The sequence below is a fragment of the Arachis hypogaea genome, chromosome 14 (assembly GCF_003086295.3).
Source record: "Arachis hypogaea cultivar Tifrunner chromosome 14, arahy.Tifrunner.gnm2.J5K5, whole genome shotgun sequence".
Classification (NCBI taxonomy): Eukaryota; Viridiplantae; Streptophyta; class Magnoliopsida; order Fabales; family Fabaceae; genus Arachis; species Arachis hypogaea.
Genome location: NC_092049.1, coordinates 94,853,569 through 94,866,596, shown reverse-complemented (window position 1 = coordinate 94,866,596; position 13,028 = coordinate 94,853,569). Strand labels below are relative to the sequence as shown.

Genomic DNA, 13,028 nt, shown 5'->3' with positions numbered 1-13,028 from the left:
TATTGAGGGACAATTATATTTTTAGGACTCATACCACAGAAAATCAACAGTTGACAATAGATAAGCGTGCAAAAGAATGAAGAATTCATATGTAAGGTACTACATTTTTTTTACAGGTTTATCTATATAAGTATCATAAAAGCAGTTAACACAGTTGAAAACAGAATACATTGATAGCAGGAAAGCCATTTGTGACAAAAGCTCTTAATAAAACCATCAATTTGAAGCTTCGGAAATACAAAACTTATGATTCAGTCTGCTCATAGCAATTATAGTTTCATTGAAGTATCATAATAAATTAATAACAAATCATAAATAAAATAAAATAGACATTTACAATTTTTGAAAGCAAAACTTCAAAAGAATCCAGGGAGCTGGTTTCTCTTTACTGAAAGCAAAACTTCAAAAAAAACACATTCATTCACCATAAGATACGAAACAAAATAAAATAAAATAAAAGCATGTATAGATCGGTGGAGCATTCCTCCTCTATGGAAGACACCCCACTCACCTCTACTTACCAGATTCTTTTCCTTTCTCACGTCAAGAATTAGGGAAGTGCTTTTTCTATGATTCGCTTGTCGGGAAAAACTCTTCTCTTCGCTATCCAGATCCCAGGCTTTAACTACCTGCACGGAAGCCTTCCCTTACTGGCGCGCTAAGACCGGAAGAGGTGGCCACATGCAGGAGGCAGAACGGTGTGAGCAAAGCAGTGTGAGCGACTGGGGTTGTAGCCTTGAGCGCGACGCACGAGCGTGGAGGTTGCCTGAGGTGTGAGGTCCGAGGCTTGCCTAGCGTTCGTCCCGGAAGATCACCGGCGGCCACAAGCAGGAGGCAGAGCACGATGAAGAAAGTGACCCTAGCTGTGATATGAGAAGGGAGAAGGCACTCTAAATCTGAAATCCCTGGAACCCAAATGGCGGTCTTGATTGAAAATTTTGGATTTTTGGCGCAGGTAAATAAATGGCTTTAAAATAACTATATATAATAAATTTTAAAATTAATATTATATCTACTTTTTACTATCAATTTTAAAAAAGATAAGATTATAACGAAAATATTTAAAATTAATATTATATCTAAATTTTACTTTTAAATTAAAAAAAAAAGATTATAACGAAAATATCCAAAAATAAGTTATGGAATATTGATTTTTAAAAGATAGATATTTTAAAAAATTATATCTAATATTAATTTTAAAGTATTTGAATTAAATTATGTTTTTAAATTTTTGTTACATAATAATCTTAAAAATTAAATATTTAGAAGATCAACATAATTAAATACATATTTTATATTAATGGATAAGATAGATAAGATAAAATAAGATAAGATAATTATTGTCTCAAATTATATAAAGAGGTGTTAAAGACTCCTCAATTATATTACTCATTCCACACACATATACTTTTTAAATATATTCTGTGTTGGAGTATCTTTATAAGTACTCACCCCATCGTTCCAATAAGACAAATTGTCTTAAATCGCAAATTTTCGATCCATCTAACAATCCGTACATAGGTAAATTTTTTTTTAATATCTATCATTATGTGATTTAATGTTTATTATTATAATTTTTCATTATTAATAATTTATTATTTACCGATTAGTTCTTTATTTACTTTATCTTGTTTAGTTGAATTAATAATTTTTAAGATAAAAAGTTATTTGTGTCTTTTTATAAAAAAAAGAATAAAGAATAAAAATTTTTTTAATATCTATCCGAGACAGTTTTTTATACTTTTGTGTCCATTTTTCTACGAAGGACAGTGATTGACACAGGATTTTGAAGGATGGGCATAGACTTTTTTATAAATTTTGTTTTCCTTTGTGTCTATAGATATTTTTTATTATTCCACTATTACCCCTTCTTATTTTTCTTATTGCGTTATGTTCAGAGAGGTACTATTTTCTTCCTGGTCTTTCTTTATCTCTGCGTTCTTTCTTTCTCTTTCTTTCAGGTATTCTCTCCTTTTTGTAGAATTTTTTATTGGACTTCATAATTCCTTCCTTCTTATCGTTCTTACTTCAATACCATTTTAACCTTGTATTATATTATTTGATTTGTAATAAAAATAATGACAAAAATAATTAATCTTAAAACTTTTGAAAATAGTATCAAAGGTAAAATTGATCTTTTAAAATGCTAAAAAATAATTTATAAGTTATAATTGATTTTATATAATTTAAAGAAAAATCAGTTTTTAGATAAAAAAAAACATTAGTTTTCTAAATATTTAATAGATTTTTATGTGTAAAAACTATTTTTTTCATTTAAAAACGAATTCTTTTTTAATACTGATTTTTTATTTAAAATTAGTTTGGCTTATTAACCTAAACAAATTTTTTTATTAATCAAACTCAGATTTATTTTTTTGTTAATCTTAACCATATGTATTGCTACATATAAATATTAAATTTAAAAATAAAATAATTATATTTATAAATTTTATTTTAATATAAATATTATTATATTTTTTTTTATTAAAATTTTTGGCTTCTTCAAACATTTTTTTCAAGTTCTGTCTGTACTCCTATGTCCTCTCATTCTCTATTAAATTAGTTTGTATTTGATGTAGAAAATTTGGAATTACATGGCTATTTTAGTCATTCACTATAATATTTTAGTCTTGTCCATGTGTATCCAAACATAATACTGGACATTACGTTAGTGTCTTGTACATCGTATCCAAATATAATACACAGAATAATTTTTAGTATCTCCATCCTATTGTCTCTGTCTCAGTATCATATCATGTCCTGTCTCTATAAACAAACACAGCCATAAGAATGGAATACTTTTTAAGTTTTAAATTAAATAACGTTAAAAACTTGAAACAATGAACAGTCATATTCAAAACGATGAGATTTATAATACCGTATGATTTAGTAAGGTTCCAGTAGATCTCTTTGAAATTTTATGATTGAACAATTTGAAAAAGTAATGTAATAAAAAATTTTTTTTAAAAATACATATTTTTACTAATATTTTAAAAATATTTAGCTAATTTAAAACAATATAGAACAGAAATAATAAATATTTTGTTAATTTATTTTATTTATAAATATTTGTATTTTATTTTTATATTAAAATAACTATTATTTTTAAATTTTAATAATTTATTTATTAGTTTATATCTATTATATACTACAAGTAATTGTCTCAAAAATGATATTAATAGATATTATATCATTATGAAAAAAAATAAGTGAGTTTATAATTATTATTAAATAAAAATATAATTAATTTAAGAATGAATGAGTTTATAATTAAAATTAAAATAAATTAAGTAGAAGTAAACTATCTGATAAAATATATATATATATATATATATATATATATATATATATATATATTATAATTTGCATATACATTAATGAGAGTTAAATCAGCTTAGTGGCATAGAAAGATATTTTTATTGTAAATGACAATGACTTTATCGAATTTGACCGGTTTTTTTGGATTTGACCGATTTTTTGGTCGAAACGGTCGATCTGATTCAATTTTAATAACAATGGATAAGATCTTTGCAAGTTTATTTTTATATTTTTGTATTTTTTAAAATTTTTAAAATTTTTTTATGTTCACTGAAGTATATTTTTATAATTTTTTACATGAATTTTTATTATTCATTGTTGATATAAATTTTTTTATCATTATTATCGATATATATTTTTTTATAGAATAATATTATTATTTTATTTGACTTTGTGTAATTTTTACCTTGTGTTTTTAAAATTAGTATATATTTTATTTATTATTATCATTTTTTCATATTATAAATTTCAACACATACATTTAAGTTTTTTTCCTAAAAAATTATAGTAAAATAGTTCATTTTAATAGTATGATATACTAATTTTTTAATAGTAATATAAATTATCGGTGAAGTGTGGTACATTTTTTTTACATGATTTATTATTTATCAAAATATAATATTATAATTTTGTAACATTAAATTAATTATACTCAGGTTATCTCATAAAAATATAATTTAATTAATCTAATTTTTAATATATTTTATATGTAGATATGGAAATTCCAGAACATCGAAAGTGGATGTACAATAGAAATTTGCCAAATCGAGGAGGATTACGACAGGAATTTGTCAATGGCGTTCGAAATTTTATTGATATAGTTACAAAACAACCTCAATTTGTACTTGAAGGCAATGTACTTAGATGTCCTTGCAACAAACATAAAAATAAGATTTTCTTAACTCCGGATGAGGTTTCATTAGATTTATATAAATATGGTTTCATGCCAAGATACTGGTGTTGGGATTCACATGGAGAGAGTCCTTTGCATTTGAATTTAGATCAAGATAATAATCAAGAAGGTACATGTTCTTCTCCGCATGCTAATGTGCCAATAAGAAATTCGTATGAATCTATGGTGGTTGATGCTGCTGGACCAGAATTTATGAGTCAATTTGAAGAAAACATGGAGGAGCCTCCGAATGCAGAAGCTAAAAAATTTTATGATTTATTACAGTCGGCTCAGCGCCCATTATTTGAGGGATGTATTGATCATTCAGAATTATCAATGGCAGTTAAAATGTTGAGTATAAAAGCTAAAGGGAATGTATCTCAACAAATCTTTGATGATTTCGTGAAAGCTATGAAAGAAGTGATGCCGAAGGATAACTTACTTGTCTCCAATTTTTATGAAGCAAAGAAGCTAGTATCGAAACTTGGCATGGAAAGCAATAAAATTGATTGTTGCATTAATGGTTGTATGCTGTATTACAAGGAGGATGATATACTAAGAAAGGAATGTAAATTTTGTCATTCTCCAAGGTACAAGATAGGTAAAAAGGGTAAACAAGTTCCTTTGAAACGAATGCACTATTTACCACTTATACCTCGTTTAAGAAGACTTTATGCTTCAATGAACACAGCATCTCACATGCGATGGCATTTTGATCACGAGTTTAAAGGAGTTCTTGAGCATCCATCGGATTCAAAAGCATGGAAATATTTTGATAGAAAACATCCACAATTTTCTCAAGAACCACGCAATGTCAGACTAGGATTATGTGCTGATGGATTCACCCCTTTTGGTCAATCCGGTAAACAATATTCATGTTGGCCAATAATTGTCACTCCGTATAACCTGCCTCCTTCTATGTGCATGAAAACTCCTTACATGTTTTTATCCATGATTATCCCTGGTCCTCGTAATCCCAAAACCAGGATTGATGTATACCTGCAGCCCTTGATTGATGAGCTAAAACTACTATGGAAAGATGGCGTTTTAACTTATGATATTCATTCCAAGTCAAATTTTGTAATGCGAGCTGCATTGTTGTGGACTATTAATGATTTTCCTGCATATGGAATGTTGTCTGGATGGATGACAGCAGGCAGGCTAGCATGCCCATACTGTATGGAACGAACCAAGGCATTCCAATTAAAAAATGGGGGAAAGCCATCATGGTTTGACTGCCACAGACAATTCTTGCCAAATAATCACATGTTTAGAAGAAACAAGGATGCATTCTATAAGAATAGAATTGAGAGATCAGAACCTCCTCCAAGATTGACTGGAGATCAAATATGGTATATAGTTCAGAATTATGATAAGATAAGTGATGCTGAGCAACTTGAGATAGAAGGATATGGAAGTACGCATAATTGGACCAAAAGAAGCATATTTTGGGATTTGCCTTATTGGCGTCATAATTTAATCCGTCATAACCTTGATGTAATGCATATTGAGAAGAACGTATTTGATAATATATTTAATACTGTCATGGACATCAAAAAGAAGACTAAAGATAATGTAAAGGCTAGAATGGATCTGTCATTATACTGCAAGCGAAAAAATTTAGAACTGCCAGAACAAAGTGGAGGTAAAATTATAAAACCCAAAGCAAACTACACATTTACCCTCAAGCAAAAGAGGGCAATATGTGAATGGGTGAAAGAGTTAAGGATGCCTGATGGGTATGTTTCAAATTTAGGGAGATGTGTTGACATGAAGGAGGGCAAGTTATATGGAATGAAAAGTCATGATTGTCATATATTTATGGAACGTTTACTGCCAATTGCTTTTAGTTCATTGCCAGAGCAGATATGGAAGCCAATAACAGAGTTAAGTCAATTCTTTCGAGATTTGTGCTCAACATCGTTACGAAAAGATGTTCTAAATAAGCTAGAAGAAAATATTCCAATTGTGCTATGCAAGCTAGAACGTATTTTTCCTCCTGGATTTTTTGACTCAATGGAACATCTACCTATTCATTTGCCATTTGAAGCATTGCTTGGTGGTCCTGTGCAATATAGATGGATGTATCCTTTTGAGAGGTACCTTATTTACACCTCTATATTTACTCTCAAATTTCTTTTTACTATTTTATTAGGTCAACTATTTGTTATTTGATTTTTGTTATGAATTTTTTCATGATAGGTTTCTCCATCATCTTAAGAAAAAGGTCAAGAACAAAGCACATGTTGAAGGATCTATCGTTGAATCATACCTAATTGAGGAGATTTCTTACTTTTGTGAGTACTATTTTAACCAAACTAGCATCGACGCAAAGCAAAATGATGAAGGTGATGATTCAGTTGAGCAAAATTTGTCTATTTTTAATTTGCCTGGTTGTTTTGCTGGAGAATGCAAAACTCGTTATTTAGATGACAAAGAATTCAGTGCAGCCATGAATCATATACTAATAAACTGTGATGAAATTAAGCCATATATTGAGTGAGTATTTATCTTTCTATATATATTCTTACTATTAATAATATTTTCTTATATTAATAATTTTAATTTATTTGAAATTTATGTACTATAGGATCTTTGTGGATTTCATACGCCAAGATCATATAACTTTAAGTGATGAACAAGTTGATCAATTTATTGAAGCGGAGTTTGCAAAATGGTTTAAAAATTATGTAAGTCAACATGATATGATAGTCTTATTGTACACACAATTTTTGGTAGATGACATATTATATTCTAACTTATTGGTTCTTATTTAATACAGGTTCATGATCCTTTAAATAATGTGACAGATTCGAATATTCATTCCTTGGCATGGGTCCTATCTACAAAGTCAATGGCTTCAAGTTTCACACAAGATCTCACTCAAGTGGAAAGTCAACTCAGAATTATGGAATATGTGTCAAAGGCACAGGTTATGGTGAATATGAAAATGATTTCTATGGCCAGCTTAATGAAATTATTCAAGTTGAGTATACTGGGCTACCACTAAAAAGAGTTGTACTATTTAAATGTGAATGGTTTGATCCCACAATTGGCAAAGGAACAAAGGTAAACAAAGAGTATGGAATCATACAGATTCGAAAGAATCGACGATATGGTAAATATGATCCGTTTATCATTGCACATAAAGCAATTCAAGTATATTTTGCACCTCATCCAATGAGCAACACCAAGGAAAAAGCAGAATGGTGGTTTGTATTCAAGACTAAAGCAAGAGGTGAGATTGAGATTGAAACAACGGAGGATTTTGCATATCAAGAAGATGGCACAAATCAATCTAACAATCATATCTCAAATGATATTGACATTACTGTTGATTTACTGGATACCAATAGTACAAGATATGAAGAAGAAGAAGAAGAAGAAGAAGAAGAAGAAGAAGAAGATGATGATGATGATGATGATGAGCCACTTGGGGATAAAGACGAAGATATGGATGAGGATGAGAACGAAGACGAGGACGACGACGAGAACAATGAGGATGAAGATCAAAATGAATAGTATGAAAAAGTCCACTAAGAAATGTATTTATTTGTATTTTTTTAAATTTTTAATATACTACAATCTTATGAAAAAGTATATGACTTTTTTATTTTACGTGATTTTTTTATTATATTTTATTTTTACTATTTTTTTTAGAAGATTGGATATAATTTATTGAGAAAGTCTAGGAGCTAGCACTTTTATTAAAATTTGGCCAGCATTTAATCATTAAAGGAAAAATGAGTAATTGTCCACCATTAGATGTAATCTTACACCATTAAAAACACTACTGATGACTAATTGATGGTTACAAATCACAAAATCTGTTGACCCCTAGCACTCTTCTAATTTATTTTTAAAATTTTTATATATGTAATTCTTTGATACACTTTATCTTAAATTTGTTAAAAAATTAAAATTTGAATTATTATAACGTAAATAATTAAAAGAATAAATTAAAAAATAATATGAGGTAACTAAAAAAATCAAAATTAAATATAAGATGGTTTAAAAAATTTGTATGAGAAATTTAATATTAAGTATAATAAAAATAAAAGAATAAAAAAAAAGAAGATAGAGTATATAAAAAAGTCAAACATAATATACAATGATAGAAAAAAAACTAATATAGTCAATTTAGTTCTAAAATTTAGGATTGAATAAGTATATTTGTTAAATTTTTTTTATTTAGTACTGAGTACGTACTACCTGAATTAAAAGAGTTACGGTGAATAATAATTTACTAGTCTTATATTTTAATGGTTGATCTATAATGATTCAATTAATTATTTTAAGATTGTAATTTACTTCATATTTGATATTATATAAAAATAAATTATTAACTTAATAAAAAATTAAATGATTTTTTTATTTTTTAAAATATTTAAAAATATATTTTAAAAATAAACCAACTAAATTTCATGGTAACCCCACCAAAAGTATCCATTTCGTTGGCGCCAGCACAAAATGACTTCCCCCACCGGAAGTTCCAATTCGTGTGCGCCTCTCCTGAGATGATGACACTAAATCCATTTCACGGGTGCTTTGCGAACAATGGCCTGCGCATTCTTGTAAAGCTTTCTCTGCATGCGTATTATGAGAATTAATTTTTTTATTTACTTATTTATATAAAAAAAGCCTGCATAAATAAGCGCTAACGTACCTATTAATCCAATTTTAAAAAATATGTATAATAATAAATAAGATGTTAATTGGTATGATGATTATTTCATATTTTGAACAAGAGGTTTTGGAGTTGAAAGGTGCAAAAAAAACGGTACCTTTTTATAAGTTATATATAATTAAGGTTATTTTAGGGAAAAAAACTTTATTTTAGAATAGTAAAAATATTTGGAACAAATCATAGACTAATTTAAAATATAAATAATATTTTTATACTAAATTTTAAAAGTTTTTAATAAATATTTGAAATCTATTTGAAAATTGATGAACTTTCAAACGGAATTTACAAATGATGCTATTTTTGTCTCAAATTTGTGGGAAAAAATTTTGTCTACTTCGAAGGGTTAGTTATAGTAAAAGCATTTAAGACTAATTATAGACAAATTTGGGATAGAATTAACATTTTTCAAAATGCGTCCCAAATCCGTCTGAAGTTATTGCGCATATTCAGATGGAATACGGACGAATTATAGTTTTTGTCCAAAATGTGTTGCTAATCTGTATGAAATTTTTGGCGCCATCTAAAAAAAATTTGGCGCCAAAATTTGGGACAAAATTTAGACAAATTTAGGACAGAATATATTATTTCAATATCTCCACTAAAAATTGTTCAACATTTGTCTCAAATTTGTCCGAAATGAAAAAGTCATTCGGACGGAATAAATTTCGTTTAAAATTTTTGTCCGAAAAAGCCCGATTTCTAGTAGTGAACTAAGTCTAGACTTCCAATTTCTTATACCTTGCCAAGAGTTTATTTTATTATTATTATTTTATTTTACTTGTCATATAACATATTCCCACCTTACTTCCAAAACCCCCAATTTACAATCTTCATAACCAATAATAAGAACATACTTCCCTGCAATTCCTTGAGAAGACGACCCGAGGTTTGAATACTCGGTTATCAATTTTAAAGGGGTTTGTTACTTGTGACAACCAAAATTTTTGTAAGAAAGGTTGATTGCTTAGTTTAGTAACTATACTTGCAACGAGAGTTTACTATAACTTCTAAACCATCAATCTTCAGTTCTTCATATAGCCTCACCAAGAAAGCCAGCTTCGAGAATTTCGCGCATCCCGGATACAATTCCTGCTCTCCATCCTCAAGTAGCTCCTCAAAATGACGGGCCACGTGACAAGGTTTGTTGTACAAATATGGCAACTCTTTGGCATCCCCCTCAAAATCTTTGTTGCTCGAGTCATCTTCATCGGCAACAAAACCTGGAAAGTTGAATGCCTCATGAACCATGTCGCGCATTGGATCTCGGTAGACGCTACCAGGGTCAGCTTCTTGTGTCTCAGTAGAACTCTCTCCTACGCGTCTCTCTCCGTGATGTAACCAAAAAGTATACTTAGCAGGAAACGGTTTTAACAGCAGATGATCATAAGCATCCTCTCTAGTTTGGAATAGCCAGAACCCACACGAAGGACATGGACAATGTATCATCCCATCGGATGATGCATTCGCAAATGCGATGTCCAAAAATTTGTTCAAGCCGGCCTTGTATTCGACACTACCTCGTGGCCTGCACTTTTAAAAAATTACTGGAAGAAATAATTTTCTGGTTCCAAAGCCAAAAAATGAAATGGAAAGGAAGAGCTTCCTTTAAAAAAAAGGGGGAGGAACATAAGTTAGAGTGTAAAAATATAAAACACAAAAATATAAATAGCATATCACATAGTACAAAAAAAAAAAACAAAGCCTCTGAATCTATTTCCCGTCTTCCAAATTGCCTTTTCATTTTGCGGTATCCTTATTTATTAGATTTTCAGTGATACACCCTAGATAATCAAACTACTCTATTACGGAATATTAACTAATATATAGTTAATTAAGTTCACAGCATATTTGGAAAATCATGGATCTCTCTTGAACTAAACTAACAGGACTTGATGATAACTAACTAACTCTAAATATAAACCACTAAGCTCGCTGTATGTTACGGAATCATCCAAAGAAAAGTAGTTATGACAACCTAAAATTATGTGCTTTATATGTTGTTTTTTTTAGTCTAAGGGTGGAAACAAGAAATTAAAATGCTCTCTTTACATCGCTTATAAGATTTGTTGACATCAGCTGGTGTCGGTTGGTGTACATGTTTGGTGCATGTGCTTGTATGCAAATATTACAAATCATGTAACAAACAATGAAATTACTATTTACCCTCGTCCAAAAGATAAAATCTCATTCATAATCCACAGATAATCATGAAGAACAATCAAGAGGAGGGTCAAAAGACTAAATAAGAGGATTTTGAAGCTTAATTTGGTTCTCAGAAATTTATATACATCATTTATGATCATTTATATATATACTAACTGTACATGTCATTGAGATAAATCAAGGTTCCTGATATGAGAACTGTAACGAATTCATCATACAAATCATTAATCATAGTAAAAAATATAAGGAAATGGCTAATGCATGTGGGAAGTGAGATCCCCAAAGATATTGTGGCCACTGTATGTTACATAAAGAAAGCCATATTCATCCTTCTCTTCATATATGGTAGACATAATTGCTCCTGTAGGAGGAAGTACATTGTCCACTAAAATAAAGATGGCCTTTTCAGCACTTAACTATTGATATTATTACCAAAAGAGTATAACTAATACTCCACCTTAAATTTATCATTTATCAGCTGAATAAATAAAATCAATGACCATGATAACTGGATAAGAACTAAGATGTAAATACACAATTCAAATGCAGTTCAACAAGAATTAATTCAGGTCCTATCACAATATAAAGAAGCATATCAAGTGAAGAAAAATATAGTAACAAGTCTAATCAGCAGCTTTATTATATCATCGTTCATATATTAATATCAACCAAAGTTGATGTAAAATATTTCATTTGTAAGTAGCATACCGCTGAACTATCCTCAACTAAACCATTGGAAAACCGACAACACTTGGTCATAAAAAGTGAACACAATTTGATTAGTATACCCCAAAATAGCTCCACTAGTCATATTATATACACCTTGCTGTGTTATGTTTAGACCAACCAGACCAAAATTTCCTCACTTTCAACTTAATATAAGGCTACATAAACAGCTCCACTAGTCATATTATATTACCAAATCAAAGATTAATACTAAAGCGAACAAAATAGTACAAATTGAAGTAATTAATTACCAATTTGAAATATAATAAGTGCTAGAACTCCAACACAATCTTAGGGAACAACCTCGGTCAATGAAGTAACAGAAAAGAGAAACTCAGTAAGGTCTTGAACAGAATACTGATTTTTGTGCTAAGGTCTTAAACAGAGCAAGAGGGAACAAAAATGTGATTAACAAAACACAAAAGCTAAACTTAGTAACTAAGAATTCTGAAGCAGGAATATGGGGGTTATAACATTACTTCTTAGCATGAAAATATTTATACAAAGATAGGGGATAGCAGGAAATATTTAAGGGATAAAGGGCAAGGGGATAAAGGAAATATTTTTAACTAGGCCAATGTTGCAACTTAGTCATTTCAGCATTTTTCTTTACTCTTAACATTGACTTCATTTGGTAGCTTGGGCCTTTCGATTGTGAATAGTAGCAGGAGCTGTGTTGTTTGTAGATATAGTTTTTAATTGGTAAGTGTATTGGGATGAGAAATAAGTAGTAATGGGATAACAGGAACTGAGAAACAAGAGTAATAATCTAAAGAGTGTACTATGCTATAGATGATAGAATACTTGAATTCTTTGCAAAGATAACAGTCCTACACATATCAACTTTGGAACTCAAACTTTACATATGCAGCTGATGCTAATCCAGCCATTCCAGTCTCAACGTTCATGCAATCTAACCTTGCCGGTATTAGCCACCACCACCATGAGACCAACTCTTACATCTCAACTTTGTACTGGTTTCTTATTCATCAGCAATCCAAGTTTTTATCACATCTCTTATGAGTGTATTGCCAAAACTAAGAGCTTTGGATAGATATAGTATTCAAATTCAAACAAGTCTTTTGTTTCATTGATATTTGATAATAGGATTCATTATTTTGGACTATAATTCTAGATATAATTGATACAAATTATCTGCTTCTAGTTTGAGGGCTCATCAAATTCATTAACTTACATACTTCAAATTTTGGATGGTAGGTTTTGCTACATGGAAAAAGGAGT

General features: G+C 29.5%; 1 protein-coding gene across 1 annotated transcript; it reads left to right on the top strand.

Annotated features, from left to right (window-relative positions):
* Window positions 1-4,033: 4,033 nt before the first annotated feature.
* Window positions 4,034-7,732, top strand: LOC112742777 (uncharacterized). Its single transcript, XM_025792013.2, has 5 exons — window positions 4,034-6,309; window positions 6,413-6,709; window positions 6,801-6,929; window positions 7,021-7,565; window positions 7,656-7,732. The coding sequence occupies exons 1-5, from the start codon at window positions 4,034-4,036 to the stop codon at window positions 7,730-7,732; spliced, it is 3,324 nt and encodes a 1,107-aa protein (XP_025647798.2).
* The last annotated feature ends 5,296 nt before the right edge of the window (window positions 7,733-13,028 follow it).

What these genes read in the sequence shown, in the direction of transcription:
- LOC112742777 (XM_025792013.2), top strand. Translation starts at nt 4,034, where the DNA reads ATGGAAATTCCAGAACATCGAAAGTGGATGTACAATAGAAATTTGCCA. An exon ending in GAAATTAAGCCATATATTGA is followed by an intron (nt 6,710 to 6,800) that starts GTGAGTATTTAT and finishes TATGTACTATAG; the next exon opens with GATCTTTGTGGATTTCATAC. An exon ending in TGATTTACTGGATACCAATA is followed by an intron (nt 7,566 to 7,655) that starts GTACAAGATATG and finishes TTGGGGATAAAG; the next exon opens with ACGAAGATATGGATGAGGAT.